The sequence below is a fragment of the Rhododendron vialii genome, chromosome 8a, assembly GCF_030253575.1.
Source record: "Rhododendron vialii isolate Sample 1 chromosome 8a, ASM3025357v1".
Classification (NCBI taxonomy): Eukaryota; Viridiplantae; Streptophyta; class Magnoliopsida; order Ericales; family Ericaceae; genus Rhododendron; species Rhododendron vialii.
Genome location: NC_080564.1, coordinates 30,302,892 through 30,325,089, shown reverse-complemented (window position 1 = coordinate 30,325,089; position 22,198 = coordinate 30,302,892). Strand labels below are relative to the sequence as shown.

The 22,198-nt window shown below is 38.9% G+C and overlaps 1 protein-coding gene and 1 non-coding gene across 2 annotated transcripts; both read right to left on the bottom strand.

Annotated features, from left to right (window-relative positions):
* Nucleotides 1–415: 415 nt before the first annotated feature.
* Nucleotides 416–21,469, bottom strand: LOC131335207 (protein MICRORCHIDIA 7-like). The gene is made up of 20 exons (XM_058370468.1): nt 20,793–21,469; nt 18,475–18,549; nt 18,347–18,381; nt 18,192–18,270; nt 13,808–13,900; nt 13,624–13,708; nt 12,510–12,585; nt 9,102–9,230; nt 7,985–8,083; nt 7,789–7,890; nt 5,031–5,192; nt 4,841–4,936; nt 3,829–3,880; nt 3,624–3,735; nt 3,474–3,541; nt 3,161–3,318; nt 2,325–2,419; nt 1,776–1,863; nt 1,129–1,251; nt 416–853 (listed from the first exon to the last, which is right to left on the bottom strand). Exons 1-20 carry the CDS (start codon nt 21,283–21,285, stop codon nt 794–796), a joined length of 2,280 nt encoding a protein of 759 aa, XP_058226451.1. The 5' UTR covers nt 21,286–21,469; the 3' UTR covers nt 416–793.
* Nucleotides 4,691–4,793, bottom strand: LOC131299314 (small nucleolar RNA snoR100). The gene has a single exon (XR_009190697.1). It is a non-coding gene; the product is annotated as a small nucleolar RNA snoR100 (small nucleolar RNA).
* Nucleotides 21,470–22,198: the final 729 nt, after the last annotated feature.

Sequence of the window (22,198 nt, the reverse complement as noted above, 5' to 3'; positions counted from 1 at the left end):
AGTGAACGGATATGGGAGGGTTCTTAGGGTCCGGTTGAAAATTGCCACCTGAGCATTTTCTAGTAGGACCAGCAGCACAGTACAATAGAATTAGGCTATGTTCCAGAACACTTTCTTAAAAAATAAATATTTATTTCACATTTTCAAACTCAAAAATAATATAAATAAAAAATTATTTTTCAATTTTTTTTTCACTGTATAAAAAGATCTCAATGAAATCTATCAAACAAGATCCATATTGATAGGAAAATTATTTATGTAAACACATGATTTTTGAGCTTGAAATTGCCTTCTTAAAATATAAATACTTATTTCCGTTTTCGGAACGGGGCCTTAATCACCTCAACTCCATATGGGAAAGTGCATTTTTTGATCGAACGAAATAGCACTCTGTGCAAGTAGTACCCACACTCAGCAAGAGGAATGTTCAAAAGACATTTTTAATCCAGGCATATACCATCAAATTCAAACCACTCAAACTACATCAATGTGTTTGGCTACACAGCACCATTGTGAGTTACAAATTTGAGACCGCAGTTCGTCTCACTACAAAAGACGCATAACTTCCAAGTTAGTTAAGCTTCCCCTCGAATACTCTCTCTACAGGTCACCTATAATCAGGAGGAAATGGTGGAGAATGCAGTGTGACAAAAGGCCAACCTTCGACAACCTTTTACACAACATTTCATAGGTTTTCGCTACCAACCCATGAAATTTACAGGTTAACTACTCTACCTCAGATTGTATATGATCACCACAAGTCCAGAAATGATAATGCCGTTAATTCAGGGGACTACATATTCTCCAACAGCTTCACCCTGTCAAGCAATTCTTGGATTGCATTCGATGCCTTCTGCAAAAAAGAACAGTTCTATAATTGTGAGCATATTAAGAAGATAGAGCAAAGGTAGCGGCTTTCACACTATTGATTTTTACAACCGCACTTTTCACGTCTTTAATCACCTGAATTTAAAACATCACCCTTCGTTTGGTAAACTTTTTGACATGACAGAACAATATTGTATACATGTGAATAAAGACAACAAAGGAAATGCAAATTGTAAAAAGGAGAGTGCAAAAGTCATTTACTTAGAGCAAATAAGCAAAACATATGATGAAGAAGATAACCTTTAACTTGCTTCTCAGTTCTTCTTCCTCAATGTCTCGGCGCTCCCTCTCCTCTGAGAAAAGAGCCACTAAACTGTCTTGCTCCTTGTTCAGCACCTCAATCTTTCGTGTTGCTAACTCAATCTGATGAACCACAGGTACCATTTAGCGTACTGCATTGAAATTCCAATGGAACCAGGTCTCCTCACAATAAATTTATCCTTTCCCTTTGTACAAAATGGCTCATGCTTTGCAATGTGCTAGTTACAAGTAATTCATCCGGGAAAAACGAAAGATGTAATTTGCTCCCTTTGAAGGTTAATTAGGTCAAAGTGTGTTTTTACACATAAGTGTGTGCATGCGCGGCCTGTGGCTGGGCAGACACGCAGGCTGAAAGAACATCTAATTCATTTCTTATTTGATTGGTAACAACTATGAATTAAACGGAAACGCCATTGCAAAAATGAAAATGAGCAGTGGGTAATATTCAGCCAAAGATGCAAATGGTAGGCAAAGAACACTTAAAAAGTACCCTGATTAAGTGCACAGGAAAGGCAGTTGAAGAGAGAAGAAAATCAAAAACTAAGATGCATAGTAAGATCTGAAAAAACATACAGCTCAAGAGAAATGGACAAAATCCTATACGATGAAAGGCAGGCAGCACTTACATTATTTTCAATTGATTTACACCTTTCTTTTTCCTGTTGTAAATCATGCCCCAATTCACCTGCAATCTCTTCTTCCTTAACTTTTAATCTATGGGGTCAGGGAGGGGGGGAAAAAAAACACAGATATAAGATCAGTGAGTGAACCTGAGGTGTAATACTCATGATTTAAATGGAAGATAACACGAAGCTAGGATTTAGATTCAGAGGGGCCGAAGTTAAAACAGAAAAAATTTCAACCTTAAATTAGTGAAAAGTCATAATAGCGGTATTCAAAAACTCCAAAAACAAAATCCCCAATTCCTAATTTCGTATGTGAGAACATACAATACTCATCAAAATTAACTACTCACATGTACTTTCACCTCCTAACTAGTTGGCCTACCCCCAGAATCAAACTCACACCTCTACAATGGGAGCAAACCCCCTAGCTAGTGGAGACAACCCTGTTGGGTAACAAATTCATACTTCCTAAAGCAAAAAAGAAAAAAATACAGGGGGGGCCTTGGCTGCACCCACCCCAATGTACCTCCGCCACTGAAGATAACCCACCTTTCCTTCAACCGTTGGTTTGCTTCTTTCAACAGATTTAGAGTATTTGACTTGAAAATTGAAGGAGAGCATTCATTTCCATTGAAATCATTACCCTGCAATTTGGGAAAAAACATTGATGACACCATGAGGCACATCAATCAACAATTTGTGTGCAACTCAAAGATCACAGACACGGAGAGAGTCCAAAATAATACAAAAGTGCCATCTGCAATGAGAATAACCTTTTTAGTTTTTAGAGCCAATCAGCTAACTGAAATAGAAGTTCAACAAATAAAGATGATGCAAATTTGTGAAAGGGCTGCACCCCGTTAGATGCAACAGCTGTCTTCAAAAGGAACACAATAAACAAAAAAACAAGTGTTTTTTCTTTTCAGTATTCCCTAAGAGCAAAAGAAAGGGCAAGGATGTCTGTCAGGTTTATTAACCACAACATGAGAATCGCTAGAACAAGTTTCTCTGAGTATGTTGAAACTTTTCTTTTGAAAGGACTTGCATTGAATATATCCATTTTCTTGAACCAAAACGAGAAACTGGCGAATGAAAAGGCAGAGAAAGTAAAAAGTCGTCTCGCACGCCTTCATAAAATTTCCATCAGTTATAGGGAAAAGAAAGAAACTAAAGGCAATTATGAGGAGGAACGTCTCAAAGGAGAAAAATAGTGCATATACACATCTCAAACTCCACATTCAAAGGGGTAATATAATAGGCTCAAGCTATAGTATGATAGCGACTAAGGAGAAAATAAATTCTCCTCATAAAGCTAAAAACATCTAGTTTAGTAGTCCATCACCATCTTTTATTCAAGTTAACGAAATAGACTGATGAGAAATGACCTCTGACTGTTGAAGCATGCTGATACGAACAAATTTTCCATTTGATTCATTGACATCTGGTGATGATGGTTCTGAATAACTTCCTACTTTTCTAACAAGTCCCTTTGATTCTCTTCTTCCCTGCTTTGGTTTCAAGTGCGAACCAAGTTTATCTGAACCTGAAATGGAAGGCAACTTGATTGAGAATTTGGAAGGTCAAATTTACTGAGAATTTTCACAACTAGCAAGTAATAGCTACAGAGCACTTCTCACTTTTTAAAAGAAAAATGCTACATCAACTACCATTCAAAGCAGGCGGGCTCCCATATAATACCTGTCTCATTAATAATGTCCTTCCGATGACAGCGCCGAGAATACCCAATTTTATGACAGTTCGTTGTCCTGAATGAAGCAGCAAACACCAAATTAACAAATGATCAAACCTCAGAAAATAACTCAAAGCACAGTGGCAATATGAACAAACCAGAACGTCCTCTGCATTTGTACAAGCCGTGCCTCAAGTCTTGAAAGGACTATTGTACGTTCAAATCCTTGCTTATCATGTGCTGGTTCAACAAAATTGGCTTCCAACACACCTGCGATGGAAATGATGAGCGTCAAGGACTCAAGAGTTTGAGTCAGCTAACTTCCAGAAACTATCAAATTTCTAGTGCAAAAATGAGACAAACCTATAACTCCACGACCATCACTTCCGCAAGCATTCCAAGTCCTCCAAAACGGCTGACAAAAGTAAACAGTTCATGTAAGAGCAGTCTCAAAATTCACAAGACATCTTATAGTCACATACACGAGCTAATGCTCCAGACTCCAGCCCATGCACGTCTAGAAGATAGTCTGTCATTTGAAAGGGAAGCCATAAGTTTAACTACAACAATTTTGCAGCTTTTCATTTGTATCATAAATCCTATACAAGGTCATGTTGTGCTTACTCTATCCATCACCAAGATACAATAAGTCAACACCACTATGTAGAATAAACAGGAACATAAATTAGAAATAGCAATTTCAATACAGAAGAATGCTGTGGCAGAGGCAATTTTGAGATTATGAGCCACAATAGTGTTTTAATAGATTCCAAACAAGAGGATCACACGATTCTTCATGGGAATTTTGTAGAGAAGCCTGTTTTATAGCATAACCCATATTAATGAAACCAAAGAAGCAAGCAATAGCAGGGTATGCAACAAAGATTGTTAATGGTTTCCATCAACTCCTTACATTTACAAAATGTAAGAAACGCGAAAATTTATTTTGAGGTACGTAGGGCAAAATTATTCATTTATAGAAAACTTAAAACTAAATTGAGATTGATACTTGCAATTTCTGCCAGCGATAAACACAGAATTTGGCCAAAAAGAACTGACTATAAGCCCGAAATATCATGCATCACCACCACCACCAACAGAACCCATGTAGTCCCCAATCATTGAGGGTATAGGCGGGAGAAGATTGGAGATAGATCTAACCTTTGGCAATATGCACAAAATGGCTACTCTCAGAATGCCACTGAAACAGTGGCCCCCCTATACCTATTTTGCTACGGAACTATGCCCCTAAATCAAAGCCAAATGGCATCAGAGAGGGTAGGCCTAGAGACCCAATTCAATTGCACATTACGATGCTTTCCTCATTAATAGTCCAGAGCATCGGTATGCACAATATATAAATTCTTTAACAAACCTTAATGAGCCGATTCTTGTGATAAACATTAAATCCTTGAACATCCATGTGAGCTTTTGCATCTTTCACGAACCCAATAGTCACAACGGCAACAACCTGTAACCTCAATGCCAAAAATCATTACCCAGTGAATGCAAATCAATAAAGCAATCAGGTGTAACAAAATGAGTTTCCGACTCGCAAGCATTACATTAGAATCCCTTGGGACCCCATCAGTGGAAGTCTGTGGCCGATAGGTGATCTCCTGAGTCATCATCAGATCATTCACAATATTGTGGTGCTCAACATCTTTGCCACGGAGAATAATTTGGAAGCCAGGAGGAATTCTGAGATAGAGAATTGATGCATAACTCTGATGATTTAAACACAACAATTAAGTTAAGCATCACAGCAAAAAAGCAAGGCATTAAAAGTCCAAAAGAACAGCATAAATAATCAACAATAATTTCCAGCCTCGCGGTAGACACCAATGGCTTTGTATCTTTGCTTATCAGCCATTAGCATTTCTATTGATACTAATAATATACTGCATATGATCCATTTTACTAAAAATTATTTCGAACCTTATGACTCCAATGCTTCTCTCCAAATTTTTAACTCTGCATTAACTCCTACTTTATTTCATTCACTAAAACATCATTGTGAATAGAAACACAGACCATTGCCTAAATGTGTAATCAACAAAAGAGTTTAAAATACTGCCTAGATCAGCAAAGCAAAGAGAACCTCCATTGTAGTTCCCGCGAGGTGCATTGGTTGAGGACCAACTAAGGCGACTGAGGCTTGCAGGGGCGGTAAAGAATTTCATCTTCACTTGTTCTTTGAATGTCCCTGCTGTATGGGCAGCTATTTTGAGAAGAAACCAAGTTGCCAAGGGCCATTGGTTTTGGATGAGTTTGATTGGTTTTATGCAGCATCAGGGCTGGCCTGAAGCCCTAAACATTTCGAGGCCCTAGGCAAACTCAAAGAATGGGGCCTATGTATTTTTTAGAATTAAACCATAATATCTCACGACAACAATTTAAAAGACAAAATATAGTTTTTTTTTTGTTTTTTTATTTTACCTAAAATAAGTTTGTAGGGGAAAAAAATCAAAAGAAACTAAAACTGCACTAATTGAACAAGATGAACGGATTGTAAAATGTGTTTGTATATTTTTAACTAAAAGGTAGACTATAGGTATAACTTCTGTCAACAATGAGCACACCCCATGCATTAGTGCAGTGGTAAAGTTGGTCTCACACATCCACTAGGGGTTGAGTTCAACACTCGCAGCCCTGAAATCCTTCAAGAAAAACCTTTTAATAGTTACATACTTGCATGAAGACGTAAAGGTCTGAAATTGAACCTGCTGTGTGTACCAGCATCCGCCTACCACTGATCCATCACTAAAAGTTTGTGAAGAGAGAAGGCAATAAGATTTACCCGAACGGGAACTAATTTCCGGGCCAAAAACTAGAAGCCCAACGTGGTGGCCTGGTGGGCCTATGCCTAGGGCACCGGGTCTGTCCGTCTGTGCAGCATAATAGTGGAATGGGTTTCTATCATCAAATTGTCTATGGTGTTGGGAGTTTGATCCACTTGAGGTCTTTCGTGTGCGCCAAGGCCCAATCCGTTGGGGAGTGTCCACGGAGTCCAGATCACATCACATGGACCCAATATACATTAAATGACTCATATCCACTTAAAAGGCTAAGCCTTGTAAGTGGTGAGCCATCCAATTGTATATTAAGGTCTAAAATTGTATATTAAGGTCTAACCCTTTTTTTCTATTTGTCCGATGTGGGACTCAATCCTTCACACATGTTCCTAACATATGGCTTCTGAGATATAACATCTGTGGACTGTGGTGTGACAGAAATCAAAGGATAAAACAAAGCTTTTGACACTTCCTAGTTCCTACCTCATTCTTAAGGCAACACATGCCAAGATACCATTAGCTCTTCGAGAGGGATGATGGCAAATCCTGGTAATATAAGTCCTTGTCAATATTGCAGCGTAACCTACAATATACTGGAGTCTGTTCCATTAGATGCTAACTTGTTGCATAGTCCTTTATAGTTCCCTTTTTGGTGTGTATGTGCTAAGACGACAGATGTTGTCTGTCTGTAATTTTTATAGCTGGGGTATGCCCCTGTGCTGGTGGTTCATTTGTTTCCCCTCAAAATGAAAGTATACTTGCCAGAAAAGAAAAAGCCAATTGTTAACTAACTGGGTTTTATTCCCTAACAGTGCAGTCAGATTTATCCTTCACAGCCAAGACCCACATTCGCCTAAAATGTCACTCAACTTCACAGATAATCCCTGATGGCCGCTACATTAGGATTAGGACCTAACGCTTCCTATTTCAGATGGAATACTCAGTTTCACAGACCTTGACTAACTGTTAGAATCAACTGACTTTTTCCAACTAGTCATACACTTTCTGATTAATACAACAATTGATTTCACAGAAGTCAAGTGTCCATACTAACTGTTAGAATCAACTGACTTTTTCCAACTAGTCAAACACTTTCTGATTAATACAACAATTGATTTCACAGAAGTCAAGCATCCATCCTACCAAAATCCTGGCATTTTCTGTGAAGGGAGGTGCTAAAGTCTAGACAGCCACAAGACAAGGCTGGAATATCAGGGAAGAACCGAGATGGTAATTTATGTTCCTTTCCCTGTAATACTAAAATATTTCTGCTATTCCACCACATATTTCTGCTAATAAATCGAAATGGTACAGATAATTAAAAAGGGATTAATATTTTGAATGAGGATTGCTGAGGGCCCAATAGCAGCTACAGGGGAACAAGTTCACATATTCGAGGAACCTACACAGAATTTACTACAATTCGAACAACATCATAAATATCTAAATGTTAGAAAAATCAATTTACGGACACAAGTTAATGCTTAATCATCTTTATTATGCAAAACGATAGCATGGCAGTGCTTACCCTTAGTGAATGTCTATATGTCAAAAAGTGCTTAGAGTTGGGATATTTTTTTGCCATCAAAATATTCCTCTCATCTCGGTTAACACCTCTAATTTGAATGTCCTGCAGATATCAATGTTAAGATTCTATATGTAATTCAGCTCAGCATCTTATGACAAAGGAGAAGTAGACAAATAAAAGGACGCCAAAGACATACATATTCATCAGCATCGAAATCAAGTTCCAACTGTCCTTGGTCATCCTCCCAAAGATTGTATATGATTATGCGTGTACCGTGATCTTCCATCTGATCAAACTGTCAGAATAATTAATCATACTAGAATCAGCCATCAAATGACCAACGTACAACAGAGATAAAAATAACAAGAATGCCAAAAACAAATCAGCACCAATCATAAATAAAATAGAGCAGCAAATTCAATCAGAGGTTTTTAACCAAAAGAAAAGGTCCATGACATTCACACAGTGACAAAAAGTGCAAGCACGAGGAAGCAAAACATACCTGCTTGAAACACTAACAGCCCCTTTGGATGGGGGGTTTTCAGGAGAAAAGAAAAGAACCGGACAGGAAGAGGTTTCTCTCCCTTGTTTGGATGGTTAAAGAGGTGAGAGATGGTGAGAATCAAGAAACCCTTATGGGGCCATTTTTGTTTCTCACCAAAAGTGGTGAGAAGAGAAAGTGGAAGGTCTATCCAAATGAGATGGTGAGAAAACACACTCCTTTCTTTTCTTTTCTTTTCTCATCATTAAGAGAAACCACACCCCTTTCTTTTCATTTCTCACCCAAGTATCCAAAGGGGGTGTAATGTTAAAGCTTCTAGCATGACTTCTGGAAAACTTATTTAAAAGCCTTCACAAAATTCATGAGATTACCTTCGCAAGTGGGATATCTTCAGCCTGATTAGGACAACAATGGCTTCCATTAATCTGTCCTTTCGAAGACTCTCAAATGAATGCCACTTGAAAAAACCCAATAAATGGATACAAAACTTTGATTCTCTGAGGGACCAAAAAAAGCAAATGAATGGTTGCATGTTCTACAATAAACATGTTTTGAGAGGGGGAAGCATTATTTCTTATTCCCACCAAACGCAATGACAACATCCAAGTTAATTACAAAAACTTCCACTAAGCAATTTCAGGAGCAATAAAAGTGAATACCAATAGAATGTTCCCCTAAAATGATATACCAATTTGCAGAATTGGGTCAGGACTCAGGAACAGGATGGAGGGCAGGATACAGCTTTAGATATCCAATTCAGAAACTTCCACAAAAAGTATGTGACAAAAAGGAGAAGGAAATGAAGAATCACCTCTCGTAGAAGATCTGCTTCACTAGAAAAAGGAGACCATCGAACTATTGTTTCTAAATTTCTATTCCAATCACTGGCAGAAGATCGCTTCATCTTGTTCCACTCTTGTCCTCCACTTTCATAGTCAAGCTATTTATTTCATGAACAAGAATAGCGTGATTAAAAGGCAAACTAAAACATCAATTTGGTAAAGCAATTTGAGAGAAGAAAATGCACAGATCAGATTTCACAATGATGAGACAATGATTTCAGAAAAAGGGAAAAGAAATATGGAACGTCTACTGGCAAATTTACAAGAGAAAACAGCAGTTGCTCATAATACATGAGTGCTTCCTACTATTATTAGATAGAAAACAAAAACGATGGGTTTATGGAATCGGGATACCCCTCCATGAAATATAAAGAACATGCATATTATGCACAACTATTTAGATGAGAGAATTTCCACTTTTACAGGTTTATAGACAACAAAATTCAACCCGGTAAAGAATATCATGTTATGCAAGTCATCAAGATAATATTCTTGTAGGGAAGAATTGCACAAGGTTCAGACAATTGCCTGCATGAGAAGTTAGTTTTATAAGAGAGTCCTAAGAACCAAGAAACGTAACATCATGTATGAGTGGCAATGAAGACAGTAGAGCGTATAAGCTTCAGCTGAATTTGCAGATTAAATGGACTTGGAGTAGTGGCGGACCCAGGAATTTGACATAGTGGGGGCACCAATTTTTTTTGCAACGCCATAATATATGAGTTACAGTTAAACACATTTACACCAAAATAATTTTAAAGTATATATGTATTTTAATAACAAGCTACTTGGGTAAACTTGCGCACCTCGACTATATGCGTTAAAACAAAATTATCGCATGTTCATTATCTATTTTCCTATTATTAACTCTACAAGTACAAGTTTCTGGGACCAAAAATGTACAAATACAATGTGCAGATGCATATTGAATACTATGCAAATGATTGGAGACATTGGGGAGTGGCGAAACCTTGATTGTGAAAGAGTTCTAGTAGATTTTTAAAAAAAAAAATATCTAAAGGGGGACTCGAACCCACACCATTTCTTCCTTGAAGCATGTTACTTACCACTGCACCAAGCTTTCACTTCTTGCACATGTTCACATCTAATACACACACACACACACAGAGTCCGGATCTGGTCAAGACGACCCGACTGGAGCTTAGGTCCGGACTTCTCCCACAGCCGTCGGATTGTGTTTTCAATGGTCCGGATGCACAGATAGTTTGTTTGCGTGGTCAGGACGTCCTGACCAGATTCGGACTGTATATATATATATATATATATACACACACACACACACACACACACACAAAATTGAGAAAAAAAAAATTTAAAAAGGCATGGGGGCACGTGACCCCACATGCCCCAAGGTGGGTCCGCCCCTGACTTGGAGGGCAAAGACATTATCAAATAACTCAAAGTCAGAGTCCAAATTAGGAGAAGCAATATAGCTTGTATCTAGAAAGCTCTAAAAGGTTCGAAGAAGAAAATAACTCACCGTTCTAGAGCAAACGAAAATTGGGAGAAGAAGTCATGGTCATTTTAAGAAATTTCTGGAAGAAGCTACCATCATTCCTCAATATTAAGGAAAATCCCATAAATGTTGACCCAAAATAGAAAACACTTACACTTGCAACTAGAAAAGAAGACACCAAGTTAGAAAACTACCCTCAACCTAGTGGAATGTAGGCTTTTGCCTCCAACTAACTTCTTCCTCTAAGAAGTTTAAGTTTCTAATATTACCAAAGCCAAAATAGGATTGAATACTTTCAAATCATATATGTGAAATTTCTACATGAGCCTGTCCAAAACTAGGATGGGGATGGGGTTCTTGAACAGGTTGGCCAACAATTGCAACCGACTAATAAGCCAGGCAATCAACATGCACGAAAAACACAAAATAAAGGCATAAAGTTGTTAAGTTACCAGTAGTCCCAAAAACTTAAGCCGTTAGAAAATGGGCCCAACAATGAATATCAAGTTGTCTGTTGGAAAGTGACTAGAATTTCTGTATTAAGTCCGTTTAGGGTTATTTGACTATAATTCATATTCTAAGTCGACTTAGGTTTATTTTTTAGTGCTTTCCTATAAATAGGAACCTTGTGGGGTTCCTATGTTTCGTCCCTTTGGGCCCATTAAGGAGAGGCTCCTTTGGGTATTATTGTGGAGTTCTCCATCTCTTTGGTTATTAGGGCTTGATATTAGGGTTCTGTGTTGTCTCTTTGGGTTTCACCAAGGTTTGTTCTCCCTTTTGGGTTCCACCAGAGATTTTGTCCCTGAATATTGTTTCGAGCTTCTTTCAGAGTTACGGATATAGTTGGCTCTTTGCATACTCTTGTCATTCATAGTCAATCCTATCTCGCTCTTTGCCCGTGGAGTACGTTCTTGCTTTGTGCTGAGCATAACCATGTAAATCTTTGCGTCCTTGTTTTGATTGCTTGTTGGTTTGTTTATTCTCTAATTCGTGGTTGTCATAACATTATTTAACACCCTTCCTCACGTGCAACCCCGTCTTGCACGCGGAGATGCAAATATTCGTACATACTGTGAAAGAATGCAAAGGGGAGAAACATAGTGCAAACATGGAACAAATGCAAGTACCCAAGACCTCTGGCAACCTAAGCTTTAATACCATGTTAAGTTACCAGTAGTCCCAAAAGCTTAAGCTGTTAGAAAATGAGCCCAACAATGAATATCAATCTATATGTTAAACATCCACCTCAAAACCAATTGGCAATGAGTGGAGAGGTTGCCCAGGCTCATATACTAGTTTTGGAGGAGATAATTAACCGATGTGGGACAAACTCCCCTGCACATGCGACCCCAACTCGCACTTGGAGAGATAAAAAAACATCCATAACACAAACAAACAACGATGCACTTCTGGCACAAATAAGGGAAGGGGGGGGGGGGTGAATTTTCCAAAACCCTAGCTTTAATAGCATGTTAAAGCATTCACCTCAAAACCAATTGACAATGAGTGGAGAGGCCACCCAGGCTCATATACTAGTTTTAGAGGAGATAATTAACCAATGAGGGACAAACTCCAACACTATCTAATAGAAGTATCCCCTTACAAGAAGGAACAAAAAACTGATCAAACATTATAGCTACAAAATTATACAAGTCATAGTCAATGTTGAACATTGCCAAACACTATGTTGAGATAAACAAAACAACAAGGTGCATACTTATGCCTACTGTAATGCGTAAAAACAAGATTATGATAGACAATAAAATTTGAAATAGAGATAGGTGATGAGCTGGAAGATTCGACTACACTGTACAAGATAAGGATGAACTATTCAATCAAGATACAACAAAAAATGAAGTCGTGTTATTGTTAATAAAATAAGCAAGATTAACAGGATTACCATGGGAACAACAATATCTTCCTTCCATGTGCTCCTCAGAAAGGTGTAGGACAACAACCCGATGCTTTGTGTGGGCCTATAAAAAACATGCCGATGATTTAATTAGCAAACAGAAACAATTGAATTACCAAATCAGCGCAGAAGCAGCAACAGGAATCCCGTCATGTGCTTCCAATAAAGGAGTTCTTTTCTTGAATCTTAGCTTTAAATGGAGAACTCTTAAAGAACAAGCTGCCGAAGTATATTTTGTAGAGTAAGCCGCCTAAGTATATTTTGTAGAGGCTCAACGTCAGCCACTAGTATAATCTCCTAAGCACTTTCTAAAAAGAGCTCTCCCTAAGTCCTTATCCAAGATCTAGAGCTTAGCAAATTAGAGCTCTACAGATTACAGAAGAACACCAATGCAATCTATGTCGCCACTTGCCAATGAGAAGATATAAATAACATCGTATCATGTGCTCCCAATTCCCATCCAGTTCTGAAAATAATCATCTCTTACTGCCTAAAGCATAATGTTTATGATGATGTCAACTAGGCACTTGTTCACATGCTTAGGCCCATGCAAGGAGTATCTAAGAAGGTAACCCGCATCCAACAAAGAATTACAAATTGCACCAATATGTACACTTTGACCTTGTACAGCTTGAAGGCACTACAGGGATCAGGGATGAGGCAGCAGTAAAAGGGAAATAATGTGGGCTAAGCCTGTGAAAAAATAAATCAGCCACGAGTCCTAAACCGAACAACCTGACAACTGGTAGGACCTCACATAGTGCTAGATGGAAACAAAAGAATTATTGTCGTCCCTCAAATATATCAATATGATGGGTATATTCCCATATTAAACATAGTCGAACAACAACAATTGCAAGTATGGCTAAAGATTACAATGTCTTGATTTGTACCAAATAGAACAACAGAAATGCCTCACTATGACCTGAGACAACAATCTCTTCTCAAATTGCACTAAAGCAAAAGGAAAAAAGGTGCCTACATTTTTCAGATCAAGAAGCAACAAAAACATAATAAAATAAGCTTAAAAAAGGACTACATTTTACGATTCAAACTGCAAAACCAACATGAAAGGAGAACTAGAAAAAGAGTAGAATTTTACCTCTTTCTATCTCTTCCACAACAGCGTGAAAACACGATGACATCAGCTCCAAGTCTCATTGTACTCGTCTTGAAACCATTTCCATCTTACAAAGAGGATAGAATATAAATGATATCAAAATAAAAGAGAAATAAGCAGCTAAACATTTGTATCAAATACATATTTCTCATAATAGCACGCTTACATTGTCCAATAGTATTCGCTAATTTGCTTTTTGAAGAATATCCAAGAGACATGCATTGCCTCATTTTTTCTGGATCCATACCACCTCCATTGTCTGAAAGGACATTGACAAAAAGTTTCAGGGCCGATGTAAAAGTACACAAGGGGAGAGAGAGAGAGATGCATATGGACTCAAATACTGTGAATATATATTCTGTATCTAGAATATATATTCTGTATCTTCTTGTAATATGCTATTTTAGGACATGTATCGTAATCAAATCATAGCATAATCATAGGGTAATCATATCGTAATCATATCATAGCGTAATCATAGGGTAATCATATCGTAATCATAGGGTAATCATATTGTAATCAAATCTTGTAATCTTCCTTTCTTAGGCATAGCTTTACTCTATTTAAAGATGTACTCACCTCATTGTAATTCATTCAGAAATAATATCAGTATTTTCCGTCTCTGTTTCTCTGTTTTCTATCATGGTATCAGAGCCGATTCCGAAACCCTAACCTGTTTTCCAATCAGTCTTCTATCCTCAAATCTCTTTCCCTCTGTCAGCTACTATCGTTCCCTATCTCTCTGTTTTTCAGCAACTCAAATCACAAGAAATACCCACAGCAGCCGACACCCATCCCTCCCCAACCGCCGGTGACCTACCCACACTCCGACAACCTCCAGCAGCACTTGCAGGCACTGCAGTAGCTCCGGCAACCTCTGTTACAACTCCGACGAACCAGTCTAAGGCAGATTGGTACTCTGGTATTCTGTTTTCTTTTTTGACTGCGTTTCTCTGTTAGCATCATGTCTAGCGATAAAAATCAGGCTATTAGTGTTCGTTTGACCAGTAACAACTACTCCTATTGGGCTCATGTGATGAAAAATTTTGTTGTTGGTAAAGAAATGTGGGGATATGTAGACGGTTCTACGCTACCTCCTTCTGATCCAAAAGACCCAAGGTATGCCACTGCCTTGGGAAAATGGAACACAGGGAATGCACAGATTTTGACTTGGTTTCACAACTCCGTAGAACCAAGTATTGGCATGAATTTTTCGAAATATAACACAGCAAAGAAAGTTTGGGATTATCTACAAGCTCTGTATCTTGAATCAAATTTTGCTAAACGATATGAGCTTGAAATGTCCATCCGAAACACCACCCAAAACAATAAATCGATTCAAGAATTTTATAACGAAATGACTACTTATTGGGATCAGTTAGCTCTCATGGAACCTTCAGATTTGCAGCTACTTGATAGTTATGTCAGATTTCGTGAGGAACTACGACTTGTTCAGTTTCTCATGGCCCTTCGGCCTCAGTTTGAGCCTCTTCGTGGGGCTATCTTGCATCGGTCTCCATTGCCCTCAGTAGATGGTGCTGTTCATGAGCTTATCGCTGAGGAAACGCGGTTCAAAGTGGCTAATCTTGCACCTCCCTCACAGTCTGTCTTTGCTGCTCCATTTGCTCCATCTGGCCAATATCCGACACATCACTCGCCCACTCCAGCATCTCATCCTGTCCAATTTGCGGCCAAGCCAAGGCCTCAAATTCCTGAAGATGAGTGTAACTATTGCCATCAGAAGGGTCATTGGAAGCATCAATGCCCTAACCGTCCCAAGCCAAAGGGACGAAATGTTACTCAGTCAACTGGTCCTCATGCCCTGCATCAGTCTCGGGCACCACAACAGCATTCTCGCCCTCCTGCAGCCTTGGCAGCACCGGCCTCCAGTAGTGCACCTCCAGAGTTTGATTATGAGCAATTTCAACAGTTTCAGGCTTACATGGAAGCCATTCGAGGGGGTTCCCCCCAAGCTTCTGCCATGACTACCACTCACTCAGGTTTGCGTGGTTCTCCCACCTCAGGTATCCAACCCACCACTTGGATCTTTGATTCTGGCTCTTCTCATCATATGACTCCTGATATGTCTCTTCTTAGTAATTGTGTGCCACCTGCTTTTCCTATTAGTATTGCCACAGCCAATGGTTCTCCCATGCATGTTGCTTCTATTGGCTCCATTCTATCTTCTACTGCACCTTCACTATCTATTCCTAATGTCTTTTATGTTCCTCAGTTGTCTTTGAGCCTACTTTCAATCAGCCAATTATCCGACTCTGGTTTTGATGTTGTTTTCTCTTCCTCTGGTTGTGTTGTGCAGGATCGGGATTCCAAGAAGGAGATTGGGGCAGGCCGTAGAGTTGGTGATCTCTATCTTTTGGAGCACTTGCATCTCCCAATAAAACCTTCTTCCACTGCTGCGTCATCTTTTTGTTTAGATCATAAGTCATCTCCATTTTATCTTTGGCATTCTAGATTAGGACATCTGTCTAGTGAACGTCTAAAACTTTTAGTTAAGTCAGGTCATTTGGGTCATATTTCAGTCAGTAATATTTCAGAATGCAGTGGTTGTAAGTTTGCAAAAATGTCAGCTTTACCTTTTAATAAAAATACCTCTATTTCTACTTCGCCTTTTCAGCTTGTTCACACTGATTTATGGGGCCCTTCTCCGGTTGCTACTAAAGGTGGTTTTGTCTATTATGTCTCTTTTGTGGATGATTTTAGTCGGTATACTTGGGTTTACTTAATGACACACAAATCTGAGTTCTTTACGATTTATAAGAATTTCCATGCCATGGTTCAAAATCAGTTTTCAACATCGGTTAAAATTCTTCGGTCTAACTTGGGTGGGGAATATTCACTTTCAGAGTTTCATAAATTCCTAAATTCGCTTGGGACTATCCACCAATCGTCTTGCACTGACACTCCTGCCCAAAATGGTAGAGCTGAAAGAAAACATCGTCACCTTCTTAATACTGCTCGGTCTCTACTCCTATCTTCCTCCGTCCCGTCCTGTTACTGGGGAGAAGCTGTTCTCACTGCAGCCTATCTCCTGAATCGGATGCCCACCCCTCTTCTTTCTGGTAGCTCTCCTTATGAGCGGCTTTATGGTCAGGTTCCTAATTACTCTCTTCTTCGAGTGTTTGGTTCTACCTGTTTTGTTCTCCTCCCCAAGAAAGACCGCACTAAGCTCAGCACCCGCTGTGTCTTAGGTGTGTTTTTAGGGTATGGCATTAATCAAAAAGGGTATCGGTGTTATGATCCTGTGACCAAAAAACTTTATGTTTCAAGGCACGTTGTCTTCTTAGAGCGTCTTCCCTATTTTACTCTTCCACCTCGCACTGCTCCAGTAGCCAAAGAAGACTTGATCCATATTGACCCATTTCCTATGGATCTGGATGTGCCTCCCGAAGAGTACACCTCCACTCTTCAGGTATCTGATATTTCTACAGCCCCCTCAGCATCACCTCGTCGTGCTCCGATCACCCAGGTCTACACCCGTCGTCCAACTTCTACAGCTGCTCCCCAATCTGCCTCTGCGGATCCTGATCCGCCTGCCCACCGGTATCCCGTCCGCGACAATCGTCAACCACCGGTAAAATATGGCTTTACTAATACTTGTTTCTCATCCTCTTATCAATCATTCCTTTCCCGCATTCACACTTATTTTGAGCCTAGGTCCTATATAGAAGCTTGCAATGATCCCAATTGGATGGATGCCATGCAAGCTGAACTTACTGCTCTTGCTCACAATCAAACTTGGGAGTTGGTTTCACTTCCGGATGGTAAGAATCTAATCGGTTGCAAATGGGTCTACAAGGTTAAGACTCATTCTGATGGTTCTTTAGAACGGTATAAAGCCCGCTTAGTTGCTAAAGGGTTTTCTCAGGAGTATGGGATTGATTATGAGGAAACTTTTGCCCCCGTTGCCAAAATGACCACTGTTCGCACCTTGATCTCAGTGGCCGCAGTGCACCAGTGGCCTCTTTCTCAATTGGATGTAAAGAATGCTTTTCTCAATGGCAATCTCTCTGAAGAGGTTTATATGCAGCCTCCTCCTGGCTTCTCTCATCCTTCCGGTATGGTTTGTCGCTTGCGTCGTGCTCTCTATGGCTAATACATCTTAGAAGGTACATACAGCAAAGCCTTTAGCGAAAGATGGAAGTTAAAAAAATCCACAACTGTGCATAGTTATTTTGCCAGGAAGAAGGACCCTTTTCGGTCGGTCAGTTACAATAGTCTCACAAATTGAAACTTTGAATATTCAAAAAGGACAATTGATATCTAAACCACTCACTCAATGCTGTGTCCTCAAACTTAAACCTACCACATCCGAATCAACATATGCGATGCAGGATAATAATTTTAAAGCAAAAGTAAAGAAGAAGACAAAGTATCTGGAGAAGCCATCGACATCATTTATGACAAATTAACCAACACGAGAGAGAGAGAGAGAGAGAGAGAGAGAGAGAGAGAGAGAGAGAGAGAGAGAGAGAGACGTCTAGAGAAGATGAACACGAAGAAGAGAGAATAAACAGCAACCAAAGACAAACCTTCAACCATTAGCATTCTGCCACCATCTTTCCTATTTTTGAGCATATCAACATTCACAAATGTAGCTCCGTTGCAAACCTGATATTAACACAGAATCTTTATTATGCTGAGAAAAAGAAAAAAAAATATTCCCTAAGAATATATATCGAGATACCTCATCTAATGCATTGTCCAAGAGCTCCGCGAATGCTACCAAACAAAATTGACAAAAAAGAAAAACATGAATATCTTGCAAAATGCATTAATAAATTGAAGTTTTGTAGTTGGGCAAGGCATTTTTACCACCAAGAACCCATTTATGACTAGTTGCATTGGAGTGAAGAAATCTGGGATGAATTCTAACATGATCCATGCCACCTGCAAATATGAAACGGTCGAGGAAAGAAAATCACAGCTGCGCCAAGACAGCAACTATTGTAATCATGCGAACAGACAGCAACTCTGATGATGCTCTATGTGGTGCCTACCATAATGCAATATCAATGCTCTGGCTTTTGAGGAACCAAAAATCTCCGGGTCTACACAAGTATCAGACCAAGGTGGCTACTGTAAATGGAATCAATGACGCAGCTTTTCTATTTCATGAAGAAAAGAAAATAATGATCTCTATCCAAGCATGCTCATTTGTTGAAAACCTTGGGTAAGGGCTTAAGGCTTGCCCCCGTATAAGCCCATGGAAAGTTGGTTATTGGAAGGTCACTCCAATCTTGTACAATTGCTAACTCCGCTGTCATAACTTGAGAAGCAAGTGGCAACTATAAAGGCTAAATATTCAAATTTTCAAATTGTCCCAATATAATCCCTTCGCATAAAACCAAGATTTATCTAGATGCTCGAACTTCAAGATTTAACTCTATAGTAGATCTCATCCAGCAAATATTCTACAGCAGCACACCAATTTTCGAAATGGAAGTCAGAAACTAAGGTTTGCATTGGCTTGACTGTAGTTATTGCTGAACATTATCTTCTCGTTTTCGCAAGTAGTGAAGCAACAAAAGAGCACAACCCATGTACAATGGATTGATTGCTGTACAGTATATTGATCAAAGACATATCTTTTCATTGTTATACCTATACCTCCCTTGGAACCTCAAGATACTGCAGTTAAAATTGATGGAACCCATTTTATTACCTCCAACTGTATATAGTTGATCTTTCCAATTTATAGCCACTTCCCTTAAATGCTAATTAAAGACCAAATCAAACAAGCCAATGTGTATTATAACTTATACGCAGAGGAACACACAAAAGCAACGATTAGAGGGCAAAGAGAAGAAAACTCCACCCTACTAGTGACAATTTGAGGGCAAATGCTAATCGAATGGCTCAACATGGCACTCATCCCCACAAACCCAAAATACAAATGCTTAGACTAGCCTTATAATTAAGCAAAAGAGAGTTTTGGCACCCTACCAAACCTTTTCCTCCATCCACAGTGATAAGATTCATAATAACTATATCATTCACCTGATGTGACCCATCTTCTAAGCCAAAATCACACCCAAACCATTTTTAGATCACCACCCAACAGCTTAGGTTATTTGAAAAGGTACCAACACTTTATATCAAGTTATCCAACTCCCTCACACGCAATCAGGCCTCACAAGTGGAGAGGCAAACAGCCTGAGCTAAACAGGGTACATCACAAGGGAACATACAGGATCTGCACCATCTGAATCCAGAGGACACCCTGCAGCCATCACTCTTGATACAATGTTAGATAACCTGGTTGTCCAATAGGATACTCTACTGGCCAATCGAAACAAAAAATACATACAAAAGGCTAAAAAAACAACTTTGATGATTTCCTAGTAAATCTGGCTTTCTCAACAAACACCAAAGGGGGCAAAAGAATGTGTCCTGAATTGTAAAGTACACACAGAACCCTAATGCAGGATCAAGGGGATACAAATACAGAAAATAAAGCCGTTAGCCACTGAAACACCAGAGCAACCACTTTACTTGGTGGAGTAGCATACAAGAGGTACATTGAAGCATACACCACAATACATATAGATAGGTCAACAAGTCTGACAAACAACAAATTCAAAAGTAACATCACACGCCTTACATAAAATGAACACCATGATCTACATTGGCGTCAAATCTGCTAACATGGATTACTTCTATATCCCACAAAACCACACAAAAAAAGTCATTCCCTCCATTCCAAGTCCTGTACACAAAACGAGAACTTAAAAATTACACAACTTTTTGAATAAAAATTCATTTTTCCTGCTAATTTACAAGAATGATGAGTTCTTTTAATTTATGAAAAAAAAATTGAATTTTTTTTTAATAAATTCATTATTTTTAAATTCTAGTTTTGCTGATCAGGCAAACATTTAGACACGGTGGTAGTACTTTTTTGAGTTTGATATCTTAGGTGTCTGTGGATCAACTTAGGGTGAGTTCAAGCTAACGTCGTATTTTCGTCAAAAAAAAAAAACCCACTATTCAAGAAAACTCATTTCTCTTAATTTTGTTGTCTAAATGGCAATTTTGGTATTTTTAGTGGAAACTCAAGCCGGGGACAAAAATATATAGTGTGAACTCCCAAACGACCAACAAAAGACTACTTGAAACTCGCATATACGTACCCGAAGACGATTCCCAATCACCCCTTGGCGTTCCCTCGTAATCACCAGCCTTCCAGAAATGCCTACATCCCGCCACATTCGCAACCGCATTCCCCTTCCCCTGGGCCAACGGCAACGGCGATTGCGCATTTTTTGACGGCAAGCATAACGGTGACGGTGCATTTATCGGCGGAAGAGGATCGAGAAAACCAAGCGGCAAGATCCCACTGGGCGCATTTTTCGGCGGAAGAGGAGCGAGGAAACCAAGCGGCAAGAGTCCGCTTAATGCCGCCATTGTCTTATTCTTCTCCTTCTTCGCGGGGAAACCTCCGTCGGAAACCCTAGGCCTCTTGCCAAGCACACTGACGTCATTGTCGTCATCGTCAGAGGAGGAATCGCTGCTGCTGAGATCGATGAAGGGGGCCGGTTTCGAGCTGCCTGCGCCTGGATTCGACTCAGAAGAAGGCTCTAGGCGTTCGATTAGCTCTTGCTTCACCCGAACATTTCCCTCCATGGCGTTTGAAAGTTGTTCGAGAGAGAGAGAGAGGTTGATGAAGACGAGGTCCTACCAATTACAATCGAGTTTTTTTTTCTTGAAGTTCACGAGAAATTGTGCAGTGCACGGCGCACTTTGCATCCGTATTCCCCGTTGGAAGTCTTTACTCTCTATGTACTTTGAGGATCAAAAAAAAACCTGATATGTACTTTCGCTGTCTATCGAGTCAAGTTATTAACCAACGTGGTCGTGGAGTAATATTTTGTTGTCTATATATTTACATAAAAAGTTAAAAGAGTTATGCCCGTTTTTCAAAAAATTACTCGTATATTTTCTTTATTTTAACATTTCTCTTTTTATTTCTTTTCATTTATTACTCTTACTATTTTTCAAAAAAAATTCACAAAATCCAAATCCAAACGCATCATTAGTAGATACTTTCCGTCCCGATTTATTCATTCAATCTCGGATTTTCAACTTATTAAGAAAACAAATCTGATCTATTGATTTCAAAATTTACATAATTTTTAATCCATTGATTTTGAAATTAGACAGTCAATTTAGAACATATAAAAGTTAAAAAGGAGGACAAACAAATCGGGACGGAGGGAGTATTGCTTTTTATTTTAGTTTTCTACAACTAAATAAGAATTTATGGAGTAGTTAGTTCTATCTCGTTAAATCTTTGGTGAAATTATCGTTTTCTTTTCGAAATAAATTAAACTTGTTCGTTCTGGGTTTTTGAGTTAAATTTTTAAAAATAAAGAATTAAATTAGACGAAACATATAAAGATTATATACGCGGCTTTATCCCTTTCTTTTCAATTTTATTTTCCTTCTTATTTTCTTTTCTTTTTCTTAGATAAGAACCAAACAACTCCTAAGGATTTTTTTTTTTATTTTCCTTTCTTTTCTTTCACGTTCCATAGGT

What these genes read in the sequence shown, in the direction of transcription:
- LOC131335207 (XM_058370468.1), bottom strand. Translation starts at nt 21,285, where the DNA reads ATGGAGGGAAATGTTCGGGTGAAGCAAGAGCTAATCGAACGCCTAGAG. An exon ending in GCATGCTTCAACAGTCAGAG is followed by an intron (nt 2,420 to 3,160) that starts GTCATTTCTCAT and finishes CCCAAATTGCAG; the next exon opens with GGTAATGATTTCAATGGAAA. An exon ending in AACTGAGAAGCAAGTTAAAG is followed by an intron (nt 854 to 1,128) that starts GTTATCTTCTTC and finishes TCTTTTTTGCAG; the next exon opens with AAGGCATCGAATGCAATCCA.